Source organism: Mustela erminea, chromosome 18, assembly GCF_009829155.1.
Source record: "Mustela erminea isolate mMusErm1 chromosome 18, mMusErm1.Pri, whole genome shotgun sequence".
Lineage (NCBI taxonomy): Eukaryota > Metazoa > Chordata > Mammalia > Carnivora > Mustelidae > Mustela > Mustela erminea.
This window is the reverse complement of record NC_045631.1, coordinates 21,024,096-21,043,923: the sequence shown is the minus strand read 5'-3', so window position 1 is coordinate 21,043,923 and position 19,828 is coordinate 21,024,096. Positions and strand designations below refer to the sequence as shown.

Here is a 19,828-nt window from a genome sequence, read left to right as displayed (position 1 = left end):
CTTCTCTTCTGTTGGGCTGGTCTCATCAGTTTATTTTCAGTCCAGCCAGGGACCCAAGGCTTGAGGAAAACTCTTTCCTCCCCTACACATTTCACCTTAATTATTTTACTTTTTGTTTTGAGAGGTTCTGGAAATAGAAAGGTCTTTCCCACGGAGGGTTTAGGGGAGGGAGGCAAACCCAAGGTATCCTTAAAAGGAAGGAAATGGCCTTGATGTTTCAAAAGATCAGGGAGAAGTCGGGCGGGGGGGGAGAAGTGAGAAATCAGAGCTGAGGCATGTGAAGAAATTAAACAACTCCCCACATCTTAGAGCAGATTGAATTTACATTTTACTTAAAAAAATGGGGGGGGGGTGGAGTACATACACAGGGAGGAAGATGGGGTGGGGAACAACAGTGATCTGAGATGGAGTTCTACAATTTTCCCCTACAATGATCGGTTCTGACTATTGGGCAGTATCTCTCCTGCTGGCGTCCAGTATTAACAAGGTCGTAGACGAGGGAACTGCCAGAGTCTAGGCCCAGATGGAAAGGAGAGGAAGTTATCATATACAATGTAAGTTTACAATACACAGCATTTTCTTTAAATGATGTGACGCAGTCGCAGGAAGAAGTTAACAATACTAACACGAGAATAATCAAGTTTTTGTTATCCATGTACAGCAACTAACTGCTTTACAAAAAAGCAAAATAATACAATATATCATCACATGTATTTACAGTGTAGTAAATATACTTTTCTGTCAAATTTTACACAAACTATTTACAGGTGAATATACTGCTTTAAAAAAAATTGTGTGGCTGACACGAAGAGTGAATTTTTGTATAAATCCATTGCATAACATTGAATAAGACATGCCTCATTATGCCTGGAGGGTTGTGAAGGGTGTAAAACAAAACGAGAAAACAAACAGAAAGGTCCAAACAAATTAAAAAACCCTAAAACTCACTAAACAGGGAGGGAGGGCTACCAGCTTCCGCCCTGTGGGGGTGGCAGCTGACCGCTCATGGTAGGGTCCTCAGCACTGGGCTCAGGACTGGCCCAGGGCTGGCATTCAGCAATGAACATGTTGGTTGAGTGGATGAAGGATAGAGCTTTGCTGCTTTCCCCCAAAGCCAGTGAACTGTATTTTCAACGTAGGCAAACAAGGGCCCACCCCTGGGACTGGAGCAGTGATAAAACAGGTGGGTTATGCACAGTGAAAACGTGATGAGTTGATAATGTTTGCCTCTTAAAAAAAAAAAAAAAAATCCCAAACAAATGACTTCTAATGTTCTGTACAGAACTTAAATCAGATTATAATGGAAAATCTGCCCCGAACTGCAGGTTTCTCATGCAGATTACGGTACGAGGCCTAAGAGTGTTTCATTTCTCTGGGGAAGCATATTGGTGAGACTTAGCTCACATTCACTTTAGTTACTTGGAAAGCTAGATTTTCCTCAAAAGTCGGAAGTTCTCTAAACAAGGTAAATTTTAAACCTTAGTAGGTTTTCAGATTTCCAGAAGTATTTTCAGTTCAAAGAAGGCTCAAATTTGATTTGTGCAACGCTGATCATTTCATGAGGTACTTCAAGTGAATTCATTCCATTCATTACACTAGAGGGAGATAACGAATAAATTTAAGAAACAGCATACCCCTGGAGAACTTATTATGGAAATACTATTTTTTTTAAAACAGAAAACCTTTGGCAGTTTCTCTATTTTGACGGGAGAAGCAAAATAGCATAACACCCACCAACATGCACCAAATCAACCAACAAAGAGGAAAAACATGGAACCACAATGATTAAAGGCTCATATCTGCCTTTTATTCCAGGATCCAAGAAGTTGCGGTACCTTCCCAGAAGCACTGGGTTGCAGGAAAACCAAGACTATTGCCGCTTGGCATCAGGATGTTAAGCATCTATTTCTAAACTCAGTTCTCATCTCAACAGTTTTATAGTCCTAGCTGCTCTGTTACTATGAACATTCTACTCTAACGCAGCCTCTACAATAGTTAAAAACAAAAAGTTTAGTTAATTGCACCTGTCTTCAATATTGTCCAACAATTCTAAGTCAAAATAACTATTAATACTAAAGTTTTTTCCTTTTATTTTGGCAAATGGTTCTTGCTTTTCCCAGACTGTAAACAAATTAAAAAAATTAAATTCTTGTTATTTCTGAATATCAAAAGCAATTTTATTTACATTAACATATTACATTGTTACTGTGTGGATAAATGTGAGATGTGTTATATTATTAAAATCAGAACACTTCAATGTACCATTATTTATTGATTTAGCTGTGGAATTTAATTTACTGAAATCCACTCATGAAACAGCACTACAGGAAGCTCCCCCTCCCCTAGGTGTCTTTTCCCCTCCCAAAGCCATTACATCGTAACATATAAAGGGAACCTGGGAGTAGGGGGATATCTTTTTGTAATAAATATGGTTTAGATCTAATCTGGAACACCCAGATACTACTACTATGTTCACTGAAGTCAAATCATTTTGCATACTGCAGGTACCACAAAAAAACTGGATCTGCATTACTGTGGAAATTCCAACACCAGGATAATCCATACCGTTCAGTATAGCAGCAACTCTTAAGGTCCCCTACTGTCATCCTAATGCAGGCTGACCAGTCCTTTCACAGTGATTAAATACAATTCTATCATATAGAACCCAAATGTTTTGCTAAAAAGATTCCTGATTTTTTTGGAGGGGAGGGGGAAGATTACAAGACACTTAAAATACATGTTATCAAAGAAATTTTTGATAATATACACTATACTCTGTGTTTCTGGGAAAATTATTAAACAAAATAAAAGCATCAGCTACTCTAAAAGTCACGTACCATTTCATTTTGCTATGGAGCTAATGCAAACATCTATGAAAATTACCTTCAAGGAACAATTTTCAATACTTTGTTCATTGATTACCCTGCTTAGAATTATTTAGGAAAGAAGAGAAGAAGAGGGGAAACATATAGTTACTATACTTAGTATAGTTTTGGCTTATAAAAACAAAAAACAACTTTTAGTATATTTAAAGGTTAAAAGATAATCAATGGAGGAAAACAATAAACTAGTTTGGATGACTGAGTTTGGATAAGGCTTCAGAACCCATCGCTTTAATTCGGTAATGTTAAGATATATGTGGTTATGCTTATTTTCCTGTAATTATTGCTAATACTCAAGTGTTAGTACTTCTTAAGAACTCATTACAAAATACCAAATCCCTCCATCCCCCCACCCCCCAAAGTACCTTGCCTGTGGCTTTATGGTGTGAAGTCACTGAGGTGTGACCTCTATGGTTCCTTCAGGTGTGTAAGGTAAAAAAAAGTCCACAGCTAAAAGATTAAACATACTGGGGTTATAGTAGTATTTCTCCCATAAACTTCTATCTTGAAAAGTGTGTAAATAAGACTAACACTTTACTGTGTATGATGAAGAAGGGGAAACAGAGAAGGCAGAGAGCTCTGTGCAAATGGCTTTCATAGCTGGCCAGTGGTAGCAAGTATTCGAGAATCCATCCTCTCTCACAACTGGGATGTTCTCAGTTCAAGCGTCCTGACGTCCCACTTTCTTTGCAGTTGTTCTGAACACCTGCTTAAACCAGACACACCAAAAGTAGAAGGAAAACAAAGTCAAAGAAAAAGCAGCATTAAATTTAGGCAATGCTTCCAAGAGTTGATCATCTGGCAACATGGCAGACGTGGGCAGGCTCATTAAAGACATGAAGTGCAGCGTCACAGCACGGTGGTGAAGGGGTCACTAGTGACGAGCCCATGTGAGTTATGTCTGTTTGAAAAAGGAAAGAAAGAAAGCTTCACACGATCTTCTTAATGCTATTACGTTTGAAACTGCCAGCGCTTCTTTGCTTCTGCACTTGGCTTGCGGATCCGTGGCGAGTTCGTCCACTGTTACAGTGCCCAGTGGTGGGGGAGAGTTCAACGTTCTCCTTGTCGATTCCTGGAGAGAAGCAGAGCAGTTAGTTACTCCCCCTCCTCTGCCGTCAAGCTCCAGGTCTGAATCTCATGGTGTGGGTAGGATACCACCTGGCCAATTGTTTTCGCATATTTCAATAGTCAACCACTAGGATGTTTACAAAGATCTTGCCACACAGAAAATGTCACATTTTGTTAAGCAAAAATTGCTATCATAGCAGAAAAACAGCGTAAGGGGGGGAAAAAAAACAGTAACAACTGAGAAGCTGCCAGGGAAAGCTAGAGGCAGGCAGGCTTGAGCTGAATGAAGGCTAGCAGCTACCAGGAAGATTAGGGCTCCTTCCTCCACATCATACCAGAAGCTTCCAGCAGAGGTCAGCTTCTAGCCACATATCCTTACTGGTGTTTCTACACAGAATATACTCTCTAGTTGCAGAAGGTACTGAAATTTGTCACTTCAAAGAAAGGAAGATACTTTCTTCTTCTTCTTCTTTTTTTAATCATAGCGCCTCTCCCAAAGGAACTCCGATATTTACTGAGAAAATAATAGAGGCCATAAGTTATACTGCAGACTCTTCTTTAAAAAGTTTTCAATTATGACAAATCCCTTCCTGTTCTGCACCTAAAATAGATGCCATTCATTTCTTTCATGGAGGAGACTTAACCTCCAAAAATTGGGCCATACTGTGAATTCTAGAAGCAGTCCAAGCAGTAACTGCATAAAAGTAACCAGAAGCAAAAAAATAAAGGAAAAAAAAAAGATATTTTTGCCCATTCCATTAGTAAAGATTGCAAATTAGATAGGTAACAGAATAGTGGTTACTGAGGACCGCAGTGACTGGAAGGGGGGAGGCGGGTGGTTTCTTGGGGGTGCTGGTAATGTTCAGTTTCTTGATCTGTATACTTTCCTTTCTGTTACACTTCAATAAAATTTACCAAAATAATCAGTGATTATATCCATCTGTGGCATAACTTGTGGGAGAGCAGAAAGCTGGACAGCATTTTAGCAATTTATATCAAAACGGAAAGTTCTGCTTGATATTTACTGATACAGAAAGATGACCATAATTTTGAAGTAAGGAAAAAAAATTTCTCACATACAGATTAAAAAAAAAAAGGGGGGGTGGGGTGGGACAACAGCTTCCAGAAGCTTCCACTTCTGGATGGTGTTAATTCAGGTAATTTTTATTTTACTCTTACTGTACCATTTGAATTTTAAAATATAAATGAAATCTGAGAGAGGAAAAATAATTGGTTTTGGACAAAGCACCATTTCAAGTCTAAAAGTATTCATGTTACAGAAAATGGACGTATATCTACACACGTGCCTTTTGGCTCCTGAGCAGGAAATGGATTTGTGATGATCTTCTAGGAGCCACACATCATTTAGATGCAGACTTGTGTTCAATTCAGAGTGTGAAGTATCTGGAGGCACATGGCCAGATTTCCAGAGGCTCAATAATGGTTTACTGTCTGTAACTTATCAGAGGAACACGGGGTATTTCTTAGTGCTTTTTTATGAAAAAGTGCACTGGGCGAGGGGTCTGCATGCAGCTCAAGGACGTCTGCCACCCCCCTCGAAGAGCCACGCACGGTGGACCGGTATCTCAAATATGCTCTATTCCAATCATATGTGTGGAGAGATGAATGGAAGAAAGGATACCACAATGTCCACAGAAGTTTCTGGCTAACAGAATTCTGGATGATTTTTATTCTCTTCTATGTATCTGCATCTTCTCCAGAGTGAATTTTTAAGAAAAATAACAAAATTGACAGGAGGCTGCTTGTCACCTCCAGCGTGCCCTGAACTCTGCGGTGCGTGTCTGCGCAAGCTCCCTCTGGTGCCTTGCCTGTCTCCACAAGATAAATTCGACCCATGTTTTCCTCATCTCCATTTCCTTCAGGATGACTCTGCTGGGTCCTGCCAGAGCTCCCAGCTCCCCTCCTCTCTCCCTGCTTCTAGATGGCATTTATATGTCTTACATTCTGCCCCTGTTACCACAGCTTGTGTATACGTCTTATTTCCTCTATGAGAATAAAAGCACCTAGAAAAGCAAAGATCGTTTATTATTCATTTTCATTTTCTGGTAAGATTTAGTTGGTATCTTTTTCAGTAAATATTGGTTGAACTGAATGCTTCCATTTAAAAATATGATCATTGCTGTAACTCAGAGCCCAAAAGCATGCAGCCCCTGATCTGCAGGGTGTGGTGCCACATTTTGAGTGGAAAAGAAAAGAAAAATATTGTTTTTTAGCTTCCTGCATTTGAAATTATCATGAACTTAGTGCATCTGACTTTCCATTTCCTTAAATCTGCTTGTGGCCTACAAGTTCAAGTCCACAGTTTCTTATGTGGATTCTTATCCTTCACAGAAAATAAGATTTAGGCAAAGCTAGGATTTAAACAAACAAGGGTTTGAAACAACTAGGGGACAGCTGTCAGGAGGAGCCCAGTGTGGCCCACCACGAGGAGGGACCGTGGCTCTCTGCTTTTAATCTGCCACCCTGGGGCTGGTTCTTGTATGCCCACCTGCGACATGGCATTGCTACCGAGAGACTCAGCTCACTCCACGGAGAAAGCAGTCATTACGCTGCAAGGTGGCAATGCTTTTATCTGAGGACAAGGGCCTGCTGCCCACCGATATTCTTAAGAATTAAAGTTACAGGGGCGCCTGGGTGGCTCAGTGGGTTAAAGCCTCTACCTTCGGTTCAGGTCATGATCCCAGGGTCCTGGGATCAAGCCCCACATTGGGCTCTCTGCTCAGCAGGGAGCCTGCTTCCTCCTCTCTCTCTGTCTACTTGTGATCTCTGTCAAATAAATAAAATATTAAAAAAAATTAAGAATTGTCAAAAATTTAAAAAAAAAAGGAATTAAAGTTACAGAAGTTGGGGTCACATAGATTAAGTCACTAGGGTGAAGCTAAGGATATTCTATTTTCTGTTAAACAATTAACCTTCAGGGGCGCCTGGGTGGCTCAGTGGGTTAAAGCCTCTGTCTTCGACTCAGGTCATGATCTCAGGGTCCTGGGATCGAGCCCCACATCGGGCGCTCTGCTCAGCAGGGAGTCTTTTCCCCCTCTCTGCCTGCCTCTCTGCTTACTTATGATCTCGGTCTGTCAAATAAATAAATACAATCTTTAAAAAAAAAAAAGCAATTAACCTTCAGACCTTTAAATAAAATTTTTAAAACCTTATTTATTCCTGTTAAATGTTAAGGATAGAAAGCAAGGTATAAAGTCTTACACATATGAGGGTCTCTACTAGGTAAAAAAAAAAAAAAAAAAAAAAAGACAACAGAAAAATATGTACTAAAATGTAAACGAGGGCGCCTGGGTGGCTCAGTGGGTTAAGCCGCTGCCTTCGGCTCAGGTCATGATCTCAGGGTCCTGGGATCGAGTCCCACATCGGGCTCTCTGCTCAGCAGGGAGCCTGCTTTTCTCTCTCTCTCTCTGCCTGCCTCTCTGCCTACTGTGATCTCTCTCTGTCAAATAAATAAATAAAATCTTTAATAAATAAATAAATAAATAAAATGTAAACGAACAGTGATTATCTTAGAGTGGTGGGATCATGGGTGATTTTTTCCCTTCTATCCTTTAAATTTTCTAATTATTTTCTTAATGAGCATGTGTTTCCTTTTGGTAAAAAATGTTTAACGGTCACTGACTTAGTCCCATCACTCATAGCCAAAAGCTTCCACGCTATGTGAGAGGCTGACATCCTACTTCCACTCTCAAATTAATTTTCATCTCAACTCTTTTGTATGTGTGTTTTCTTCCTATTCAGTGACCCAACTCTATAAACCACACACAGGTAAATGTGGTAAAACTGATTCCCAACCTCACAGCAAAGCTGTATTACCTTAAAGATCAAAGGAGAAGCTGACATATACACCGTGGAGGGCCATTTTTAAGAAAAAATTTAATTAAACGGCATTGTATTTATACGAAGCTACAGCATTTTCGAGAAGCCAAGTTAGTAAGAAGCAGCAATCATAGTGCCCGGTTCTGACATTTCTGTTTCCCAGCATAATTAGCATGTTTGAGAATTTTGGCAGCAGCCTTTCTTTCTGCCTTCTATAGTAAAGTCTGGTCTTAGCATTCCATAGGAAGAACTCTCAGATGGTCAGCCAGACTGCTGAAATGCAGGCAGAATCCACCCTGCACTGGTACGGGCTGTAATTTAAATTCGGAAGCAGACCCTGGTGTCACCTCTCCGAGGCTTTGCACTCTGGTCTCTCTTAGGCCCCTAAGTATTGGCTCACCCTTCTGACCCTCAGTGGGCAGAAAAGCAAAAACAAAAACAAAAACAAAAACAAAACCCCAGGAGGTGATGGAAACCCCAAAACTACCACCTGAATGAAACAAAGGTAAAAACTTCTGTGGTCCTGATTTCCTAGTTTAAGTTCTCCCACAGACAGGCTGTGGTCAAACGTGCAGCCAAGTTAGAAACACGCAGGATGGAGGAAGCTGAAATTCTATGCAGTAGTGCATGAAGAAGCACTACGCTTCAGTGAATTGTGGTGGTTCCTGATAAAGATGAAATCCTAAATAAAAGGTGTTATTGGCCAGAATTCAGTAAATCAAGAGGGAAAAATGATTAGAGTGCATGATGGTTAACTGAAGTTGTACGTCTATCTCCTCTGCTTGAACATGAGTTCCTTGAAGGCAGGTATAGGGTTTATTTATTTTGACAGCTGGGGATAGATCCAGCCTGACGAATAATAAAACACTTCATTTAAAAAATTCACCTAAATTTTAAGCGCCAAAATGGCTTTCCCAAACTGGAACCTCATACTTTCATGAAATAATAAAAGGATGGAATCCCTTTCAGTTCTTGAGAAGCTGAAGAAAAAGGGGTTAGGTGATTTGTGAGAAGTCACACCCCAAAAATAAAAGACGAATAACTCGCATCTCACACCACCTGCACAGGAGGGCTGGCAGGTTAGCTGACTCTGCGCTGCTTAGCTGATTACATCTATGCTATGGCAAACCTGTCAGAAAAATCTTATGGCATATATGAGAGGGCAAACATATCAGCAGGCTCATTTGTTTCATACAATGATGCAAACATGTCAGAAGACCCAGGTCCGAGTCTTGGTGGGATCAGACCCTAATTGGTTTTAGTTCTCAGTCTGTCAATTAAGGATAAGAGTAGATGTGCCTATTTCAAAGGGTTGTTAGAACACTCAGACAGGATCATCCAGGTGAAGACTTTCTGCACACAGATAAAATAATTCTACACAAATCAAGATGCTCCTAATACCTGAAATTAAAGACTAAGTGACATACTGAAAGGAGTATTAGAATGAATGCACAGTACTTGAATTTCACACTAGAATGTGTACCTAAGTTAATGTGAACCAGTACAAAATATAATAAATCGTAAAAGAAAAGGTAACTATAGCTTATTCTTAGGGACAGTAAATACCTTCACAAAGACATGTTAAATATGTGTTTAGAAATATTTGTATTTTAAGCTAGATATACAAAACCTTAAGAATTAACAAAACTTTTAATGTACTTTCATCAGTTGCCAATACTTCCTTTTTGTATTTGGCCTAATCTTTTCGTATAATAGTTACAATAGAGTTAAAAGAAGACAAGGCAACTTTTATAAATTAGATAGAAGTGCATCACATTTTCTTCTTCTTAGTCCTTAGAGCTAACTAAAGACCATATTCCCTTTTTAAAATATAGATGATAAGAGTACACAGCCAGCTTTAATTTCTAAGGAAGTACTGGGATTGATTTATACTGGGGGAAGACAAGTATTTCCTATGCTAAAAACTCTTCCTCAAACCACATACCCTGCTTTCTCTACTAACTCTCCCTGGGGTTTCCTGTTCACCGGCCTGTGTTTGCCCGGGGCAGGGACCGCATGTTCTGTGTTCACCGGGGAGTGGTAGCAGCTCGTTCATGGACACAGGATGCACGGCCCTGCAGGGTCAGTGAGCACCAGACCTTAAAGCAGTGGTTTTACAAGTGCCTCAGGTGCTAAGCCAAACGGTGCTGACAGGGCTCAGTGAATGAAGTCTCATGCCATGTGCCCGGGATGAACGCGGGGGAAGCGGCATGTCGTGCAGAGATGGCAGAAGGAAAGAGTACCTTGATGAGGAAACAGCCGCATGAAAACTGCCGACTTAGAACAAGGCAGAGAAGCTTCAAAGACACAGGATGGAAGGAAAGACAAAAGTGAGTGATGTCCACAAGGCTTTTTGAAAGGGTGAAATACGAGTAGATATTGGACAATTGTTATGTTCCGTGGTTTTCAGAAACAATCTTCTGAATTGTTGAACTCTGACCATTAATTTCCTAAATATCACACTCTAAATAAATGTTAGGACTTACAATTTTACAGATAGATGTGTTTTTACCACCTTCTTTGGAATGAAGAATTTGAAGTCAAGAATTAAACTAAAAAATGAAAAGAAAAATTAGCAGAAATTACACCAAGCAATTGCTCAGTTTAAAATTATTTTTCTCCCTTAAATCCAGGGTAATAATAACACAGAGAAAGATGGGAAAGAAATTAAGAAAATGCCAAATAAAGGTCTGGGGATACCATATGCAGTGGCCAAAAACATTAAAATTGTTTCAGGGATTTTAAGTAGTCTCGAAAGAGACACCTTAAGTGTCTTCTAAGAGGAAGACATTTGAAACATGGTGAAGGTATCAGGAGTGTTACTGACTCAGGGCTCAGCCTCCCCGTAGAGAAACGGTGCTGATACCCTACCCATGCACACACAGCTGTCAGCAGCGCTGATCACCCAGCTGCCCAGGGGGAAGGTCTACGTTGAAGAAGCTAAGTGACGGAGTAACTGACAGGCTTGGACACGGCCCCAAATAAAGTGGAAGAGGTGAATTAAAACAACAATAACCCTCAACTGAACAGGTTTTTTGCTCTAAAAAATTCATCCTCCAACACACAGTAAAATAAGCTGATCAAAGGCGGGGGGGGGGGATTTTTTTTTTTTTTTCCTAGTAAAAAACATTTAAAATAGACCACATGGCTGTTTTGTTCAAAAAATTATAACACACGCCTCACATTTTTTTGAGGTAAAAAATACATTATAAAAGTTTTGCTGTAACTATTACCTTTGTCTTCCAAATAAATGTCTCTTTGATCCATCAGAATACTCTGTAGTACAAAGTACAACATAACAAGCCCCATGAGAGAGGTCAAAATGACTCTTTCTGTGTACACTTCACCCTCTTACCCTGACATCCACCTGAGGGCAGGTATTATGAGCTACTAGCTACCCCCCTTCCACAGGTCTCAGAAGAGTTCCTTGTATGTAGTGAACAATGAATCTCTGTAGGATTAAGTATCTGGGATTCTGGTTATTTTCTACTGAGCACTGTAGTAGTAATCTTGCACTTAAAATCAAAGAACTTGCATACATGTAGAATTTGTTAGAAGGAAGTAAAAACTTGAGCTCAAAACCCAATACTGAGACCCAAAGGCAAAAACTGTCAAGTCTCTGGTGACCAGGGTCTTTCCTGTCTTTAAGTGGCCCAGATTATCTAGTATACGTCTACAAAATGGGTCCTCAAATGTTTACTGAATTAAATTACAGTGTGAAAAACACTGGGAGACACTGGCAGAGTATAAATTAAAACTTAATACATTGGAAGCGGATCTATTTAATTTCCTAATGGGTACTTAGTCCATATAATTCCATCTGGATTTCTATTCCTAGTATACTTGGTCTTCAACATGAAAAGAGGATGGAGGGAGACTGCACTTGAGAAGGTTATAAAACATTCAAAACTATGGCTTTAAAAAGGCTTCTTTGCTCATTACCTAAGAAGACCATTCATGGCTGAGTGGTAGAAATGCTGAGACCACTCACAGCATTTTTAAGTGAATAACTTGGTTTTTCTAGCTCTAAATCTGGTTCTTCCATTCATGTCCAGCTCAGCCACACTGGACCTAACAGGGGACCACAAAATCACCTTGGCATATCTTGTATGTCAGAGAGTAAATTTTATGGATTCTCTTCAGGGCTCTCTTAGTGACATTTGGGAAAATCTGACATTTGGCAGAGTTTTATGTTCATTTGGCTAAAAAGTTAATATAAATTTACATGCACTGAACTCCACTGACAGCTCCACTGATGCCAAGTTCAATTTCAACTAGGGAGGGAGTCAGAAGACAGTCATTTACACATTTTAAAATATAGACTTAGTGGGGCGCCTGGGTGGTTCTGTGGGTTAAGCATCTGACTTTGGCTCAGGTCATGATCTCAGGGACCTGGGATTGAGCCCCACATTGGGCTCCCTGCTCAGCAGGGAGTCTGCTTCTCTCTCTCTCTCCCTCTGTCCCTCCCCCTGCTCATGAGCTCTCTTTTTCTCAAATAAATGAAACTTAAAAAAAATACAGATTTAGAAAATAATCTTCTTTGTGCTAAGGGGATAGACAAGTGAGCTATGATAGTTTGTCAGGAAGAATGGATTTTCAGAGACAATTGCTTTATGTAGTGACCAACACTTTCTCAGAAGCTGGTGGCTGATGAATTACCACCCCCCCCCAACATAAGTTAATATATTATTTAAGTAAGGTTTAATGCCTGGGAGTGGGAGGGAGTTCATGAATCTTATCTAGCTGATTTGACAGTGAGAATGCTGGCTGGTGACCAAAAAGAAAACACAGCTTAGTGGCTGATCCTTGTTAAGTACCAAAGATCTAGAAAGCAGAGGCTTGCACTGACAAGGAAAGTCTACAGCAGAGTGGAGCTCTACGCAGATCAGTGACTTTTGCCTTTTGACATAGGGCAACAGAACTTTCACCTGCTTAAAGCTCAGGAGACTGGGAGCAGATTAATGTTGGGTAATTTGATGACAAGCCACATTTGTGGCTCCACTTCAGGGAGTGACATGAAAATTTTTTTTTTTTAAGATTTAATTTATTTATTGAAAGAATGTGTGAGTGAGAGAGAAAGCACAAGCCGGGGGGTGGGTTGGGGTGTGGGGGGCACAGAAAGAGGGAGAAGCAGATTCCCCATTGAGGAGGGAGCCGGACACGAGGCTCGATCCCAGGACCCCAGGATCAAGGCCTGAGCCAGAGGCAGCTGCTTAGTGGTCTGAGCCGCCCAGGAGCTCCTGGAATTTCTTTAAATATTTCTGCTTATTAGGCTCTTGGGCAGTTCAGTCAGTTGGGCATCTTACTCCTGGTTTCAGCTTGGGTCATAGTCTCGAGGTCATAGGATGGAGGTCCTGCATCAGGCTCCGCACCCAGCTCGGGGCCTGCTTTCTCCCTCCCTCTCCTTCTAACTCTCCCCCAATTTGCACGCTATCTAAATAAATAAAATCTTTAAAAATAAATAAGCAAGTAAGTAAGTGAATAAATAAATACTTCTGCTTGGGACTTGGCTGATGGGGAGTGGAAACAGGAACCTATTTTGATTTTTATACAGCCAAACATCAAAGTTGAAATGCTAGGCTGAGTTGAGAATCTGAGTTAGATTCATTACTTCCTTCAGCCCTTTGATATCAGCAAACTCAGCTCCATAAAGAAATGAGGAGATAGGAATATAAGATTCCATGTAGCTAAAGATAAAAACAGTATACCTAATTACAAATGAAATATTAGCTCTTAAAGAGGTATTCTATAAGAGCAAATGGCAAAAGCACAGTAATTAGATACATAGATAAATCAGGATCACTTCATGGAGACAAGCCCACAATTTGGAGATACAAATGGGTTTGCTTCATAGGAGAGTATAACACTACTGGAAAGATAAACCCTTTTCCCAAAAACATGTAGTAAAATAATCTGGCAAACTGAGGATACAGAATTTGCAATTCAGAGCCAGGAAATGCTGAGTACCATGATTCTACTTAATTAATTCTTTTAAAGCTTGTTTTAAAGCTACTTTAAAAGCTTGTTTCCTTTGAGAATAGTCAAAGGCTTCCAGGCTGTGGTCGTCTATTCAAGCAGCCATCTAAAGAACTACTAAAAGTAACACTATTGGTTTAAAACTGTAACCAAAACCACATATACTATTTTCTGATTTTTAGAAACAATTCTTAAAAAAGAGGTTGCAGGATAGGACTTATTTTTTAAACAACCAACACAGGATATAAGCAATTAATCAGCTAGCAGGAAGACCTGTACTGCTACCTCTGTTTCCAATGTGGTTATTCTAGGGTCTCCATTAGTGGGCAAAGATGGGCAGAAACCTCTCTAACAACCAGTCCGGGTGTTAAAAAAAAAAAAAAAGTTAATATAAAAACAAATAACCACTTTCGACAGGTTTAACAGGTTTTGCCCAAGTGGCAAAAGTTTGGTCAAAATAAACCAAAATTTAAAAACAGTAGGGCAACTACAGACAGAGTATGAATTTTCCAGTTGTCATTAACATTATAAAGAACAAGTAATGCAGAAAACAGAGAGCTCTATGGAAAAAAAGTAGTGGTGGACTAGGGTAAGGCAGATGGAAGTAATGAGACAGCAACAGCTAAACAAATAAATGAAAGAAACAGGGACACAAAGGGAGGGAAGAAAGCTGATCATAGATATGGAAAGTGATGAATGTGGTAGAAAGAGCACGGGCCTGGGTTCTGGATAAGGACTGTGTGATAAAGCAATTACCTTAGCTCTTCTAAATCCCTGTTTCCCCATCACACACAACATGGTGAGCCTAGAACTAAACAATCTCTACAGTGTTCCTTAGCTCCAAAATGCCAAGATTTGGAGGTGGGGGCAGGGGATGCAGTGGTGGGGGAAAGAGTTCAGTGGCTACAATATCTAGAAGTACATTTTACATTTTTCCCTGGCTTTAATGGTTGAAATGCTGATAATGGGCCAGGACCGCAGGCATATCCTCGGGCAGTGCTTCTTACACTCTAGTGTGTATAAGAATCACCTGGAGTGTTTATTAATACAGACTGCTGGCTGGGCCTGACTCTTGGGACTTTCTTATGCAGGAAGTCTGGGGTGGGGCTCTAGTATCTGCATTCTAGCGAGCTCCCAAATGATGCTGATGCTTGTTTGGGATCACAGTTGGAGAAACAATGTCCTAGGGAATAAGTGACAGAGGGCAAATGAACATGTCCTAGGGAATAAATGACAGAGGGCAAATGAATGTGGTTATATGCAGAAGAAATGTTGGCCAGACTTCTCTTATTACTTGGAGGAAAAAAGAATCAGTCAATCAATCAATCAATAAATGCTGGACCAAACAATTTGTTTCCTCTGCTGGCCAAAGCTTTGTAGCTGACCCAAACTGAATAGATGAATTATTTTAATAGATAGTTATTTTAATACCATGGTTTGTAATATGAGTTGGATATTATATTTGCCAAGTTCTTCAGGCCTTCAAAACTACTCATGCAAGATTGGGATTATAAATCGGGGTCTCTATTTATGTGTCTTGAACATCACTGTAGCTATTACTAGGATTTTAAAAAGAAAATCCATGCTAACACCCAAAAAAAGAACGATGTACAGTAAATATACATCGGTGCTTCAAAAGTAAAATTTTCAGATAATGGAACTTTAAACACAAAACCTTTTGAAAATTTTCACCATTTTAGAAGGGTATCATTCTGAATGGAAAACATGACCAAATGGAAGCTTTCCCTCACTACCCACTGTCATCATCACACACAATGGCGTCACTTCTGCACTGAGTAACACCTCAGGGTTGACCAGAGTTGTAGGAAACCATTCACTCTGACACCGAATGAGCCTGGAAGTCTACAGGTTTGCCATTTCTGCCGTCTTGTGTATCTGAGCCCTGCGCCGGCTGTTAGCTAGTATTTCTCAGTGCATCCACCTTTTAGCTGCACACTGCATTGGCACACTTCGCTCATGTGGAGCTAAAAGCGACTCTGTGGCAAGGAATATGCTTATGTGCTTTAAGATGTCATTTTCTTGAGGTGACGTTTCTCTGGTTGTTGATTTTCCTAGATTTTCAGGTTGGTCTCTGGATGGTTGTGTTGTTGCTGGCAACAGGGACATGGGTACTACCATACTTTGTGGATTTCTTGGATACAGTATGCTGTATCAGAGACATAGAAGCCCTCGGGGCAAGGCTAGTCTATCTAGTAAGGGAATTCTCATTCTCTTCACTTACAGGGTGAGGTAGCTTAGAAGTTGCTCTTTCTGCCCAAACTCTAAAAACTTATCAACCTTAGAACACTATGTGAACACTCTAAACATTTCACTATCTTATGAATGACTGTTTGAAAGTAGAAAGCTTTATAGCATAACAAAATTCAAATCAGCTATAAGGTAAAGAAGAAATGTAAGATGAACCTCATGATAAAAAGGAGCAAAATCTACTATAACCTGATAACAAGGGAATTCCTGATGTTGGTATATTAATATTATTGCTCAAATTTATATAAAGATTACATTTACTAACCTGGGGAATGCTGGGAAGTTGCAAGTGAGGTCATGGAATTAGAAAGGTTAAGGTTAGCAGTAATACTAAGCTGGCTCTGCACTGCAGGAGGATAAGGAGAAGTGGGTGTCAGGAGGGACTCCTCACTGGTTTCTTCATCAATTCCAGGCAAATACGTGTCAATCAAGGCATCAAGAAACTTAACAATAAGCTCAGCATAGTCTGGGATTTGTGTTTGCTGTAATGGAAAATAGGAAATTATTTTAGCTCCATTCTTTTTTTTCTGTAAATCCCCTTTGAAGCCAAAAAAGATTAACTCAATTTTCGTTCTGGGCTTAATGTACTATTTTTCTTCTTGTGTACTAGAGAGCACTAAAAAAAAGGGGTGGCGTAGGATTGCCAGACTACCATGGGACTTCCGACTGGGAACTCTTCAGCTTACACCTACACCTTCCAGATGACCCTGCGATTACGGACAGTCATGCAGAGGCAAAGACTGAATTAACCCTGAGACAATAAAACCATCAGCTACGATGTCTAGTCAATTTTCCAAAACAAGAAAATGAGCAGAGGCTCATCATGCCAGCTGCCGTTTAGATACTCAACTAACTGAACACTGCGTAGGGCAGAGGGTTACTGGCAATCGAACTACAAACCTTCCTGCAAGATATACTTAATTTCTAGGAATTCAGGCCCATTTTTTAAATGACAGCCTTTGCATATCAAGAGATATTCAGTACTAACTGAACAAAATAAAAAACTAAATACCTAATTCTTAAAACTAGAGTAAGATTTAGATAATTCACCTTGATTTAGCACCCCTGCATCTAGAACACTGCACTAGGAACTGGGGTGGGGGGAAACAGAAGTCCTGCCTTCAAGGAATCTCAATCCATCTGGAGGGACCATACACAGAGACAATAATTAAGAACACATTTATGTAGCACCATATCAACTAATGCTAATCAAAGAAAAAAAATGAACAAGAACAAGTAAGAATATATTTCAGATAAAAATGAATCTAATCCAATAGGCTGGAAGGAAAAATATTTTCATGAGAGTATTTTTTTTCATTATGTAATTTAAAAAAACTGAGATTTCACTGACATATAACACTGTATTCGTTTTGGGTCATGAGGTTGATTTTAACCATAGGTCGTGCTCCTTCCTAATTATAAGATACTTAAGTTAAGTGTATGCACTGCAATCATCAAACACACAAACGACCGAGAGCAGAAAACTTTACAGGGTTTATCACACCCTTCTGAGAAGTCAAGCATAAACTGGACTGAGTTATTATTTTTTTTTGGAAAAACTGATATATACATGTATTAAAGGTGCTGCCTCTTAGAAAGAATCTTGTGGTAGAAAGCATTTTATAAAAATAATGTGTTTATCGTGAGTCATCATTCTGGTTTTCAGCATATTGTGTGCTCTTAAAGCAGGCACACTAATAGAATAATAACTTTCATTTTGTCAATAGAGAAAAACAGATTTTTCTTACCTTTGAAAAGGGTCCCGCAAACCGCCACAAGCCATTAAAACCAAAACCTGCAACAAACCAAATGTTATTCTTATAATAAGCACGACAGTCTTTTAATCTTAATAGAAATTAAGTTATACGGTTGATGACATTTAAAACCTAAACACACACTGAAAACATTTTTTCAGAATGAATGTCAGAGTAGACTAAGGCTCACTTAAAACACACTCAGTATAAAACTGTATTTTAATCTTAAGAAGTTTTAAACCAGTTCCTTACTGAACATTCGTCTAATGGAAAGAGTAGAAAATAGCATATGGAGAGAGAAGTATCAACAAGCCTATCCCTTATAAAGAATTCTTTAGTTGGTACGTTCTGTTAACAGTGCACACACTAGCAAGTTCATCAACCACCCTCCTCCGAAGACACTGATTTACTTTGTAAGTAAGATGTTTGGTACTGTGGTGGGGATTCTTCATGGTACACCACACTCTGCACGATTCCATGAATTGGATTTAACAAATTTGGATCTTGGCACAATGACAACAGGGTGTTGATCTTAGAGTCCAACAAATTGTGCCTAAACAAAAACAAACAAACAAAAAGCAAACACAAGAACTTTTTAACGGGAAATTAAATGGAAAATATATACTGGAAAACATATTTGAATAATCTGAGGCTAATATGATCTCAGCTCTTGAGAGAATTAAATTCATCTTCCATATAGAAGGTTTTTTATTTTCACTCAGCTGTGGATAAATACAAAAGCTCTACTAAAAAAGAAACCAAAACAGGTACCTAGAGTGTCTAATGGTTTGCTCCTAAGTGAGGAAATGAACAATGAATAATGCTCATCACCATGAAGCACTTAAGAGGGACCCCTGGGTGGCTTAGTTGGTTAAGCATCTGCCTTCTGCTCAGGTCCTGATCCCAGGGTCCTGGGATTAAGCCCTACAAGGAGCCTCCTGCTCAGCAGGGAGCCAGCTTCTCCCTCTGCCCCTCCCCCTGCTCGTGCTCCCTCTCACTCTCTCAAATAAATAAATAACCTCTTTAAAAAAAAAGGAAAATCAACAAGATAAAAAAATGTTTTCCCTAATAGGCCATAACTAGCCTTAGGCCCCCACTAAACCCACTGTCTCTAAACAAAAATCTCTATCATGCTGTCTCACATTCCCCTCTCCACAGCCAGTGAACATTACTGGATGATACTTCTCCTAAGCTTTGATAAAACATACGACTTCAAGATAGATATGGAAGTTAAACAAAACCAGAAAATACTTACACGACAGGAAAAACCTTGGGGAAAACAACACTGGCTTCTGCTAAGTATTCATAAAGAATTCGCTGATCAAACTCATCTGTGGTGTATTTTACCAGCGTGGCCTGCCAAAGGCAAAAACGTCAACAAAACACATTTTATTTTGTGGCTGTGTTGTTACATGTTCTGGTGAGAAGGACAAGACAATCTTCCTTTCAGGTTTTTAACATTTAAGGGCCTCCTAAGAGTAGACTGGAATAAACACTTGAGGGCAAACCCCCTCCCTGGCACCACAAGCAAAAGGCAAAAACTTTACCAGAACAGTAAGAAGAAGTGCTTGGATCTTCGGATCAGTAAGTACTTCTTCATCCAAGAGAACATTTGATTCAGACACTGAAACTTTGCGTAAATGCGGGTGTTGTTGTGATGAGGAAATCCTCTGAGTTTCTGCAGGATGATATGAAGACAATCAGCTGTATTAACTGAACAGATATACTAGATACCACTTCACCTAACATATTTTAATGATACTTCTAAAATTCAATAGCTTTTTAGTAGGCACTTAAAACAGCAACATAAACATCATACAGAATTAATAGTCACCTATACAAAAGTTCTAGCTGGCTGTTTACAATGCTGTATATATCATATATATGATTACTTTTTATACAGGTTTCAGGATAACTTTCATTTTAAGGACTGTATAGCTTATCTCTGAAAAAGCGCAAATGCGTCTACATTTCATCCTAAAGATTCTAAGAAATGGCTGGAAAGCAAATGTGGCTCTCCCACCTTATTTTCAATGATCT

The 19,828-nt window shown here is 39.6% G+C and overlaps 1 protein-coding gene across 8 annotated transcripts in view; it reads right to left on the bottom strand.

Annotated features, from left to right (window-relative positions):
- Nucleotides 1–305: 305 nt before the first annotated feature.
- NF1 (neurofibromin 1) overlaps nt 306–19,828 on the bottom strand; it is a 253,525-nt gene continuing 234,002 nt past the window's right edge. For 7 of the 8 annotated variants that reach the window (XM_032321557.1, XM_032321562.1, XM_032321560.1 and 4 more), the window contains 6 exons: nt 19,336–19,466; nt 19,044–19,144; nt 18,199–18,341; nt 17,783–17,829; nt 16,300–16,516; nt 306–3,954 (listed from right to left, as the gene is read on the bottom strand). In XM_032321557.1, coding sequence (XP_032177448.1) covers nt 3,812–3,954; nt 16,300–16,516; nt 17,783–17,829; nt 18,199–18,341; nt 19,044–19,144; nt 19,336–19,466 — 782 coding nt within the window. In that variant the 3' untranslated portion in view covers nt 306–3,811. The remainder of the gene's footprint in view (nt 3,955–16,299; nt 16,517–17,782; nt 17,830–18,198; nt 18,342–19,043; nt 19,145–19,335; nt 19,467–19,828) is intronic. The other variant, XM_032321563.1, reaches the window with a different exon arrangement.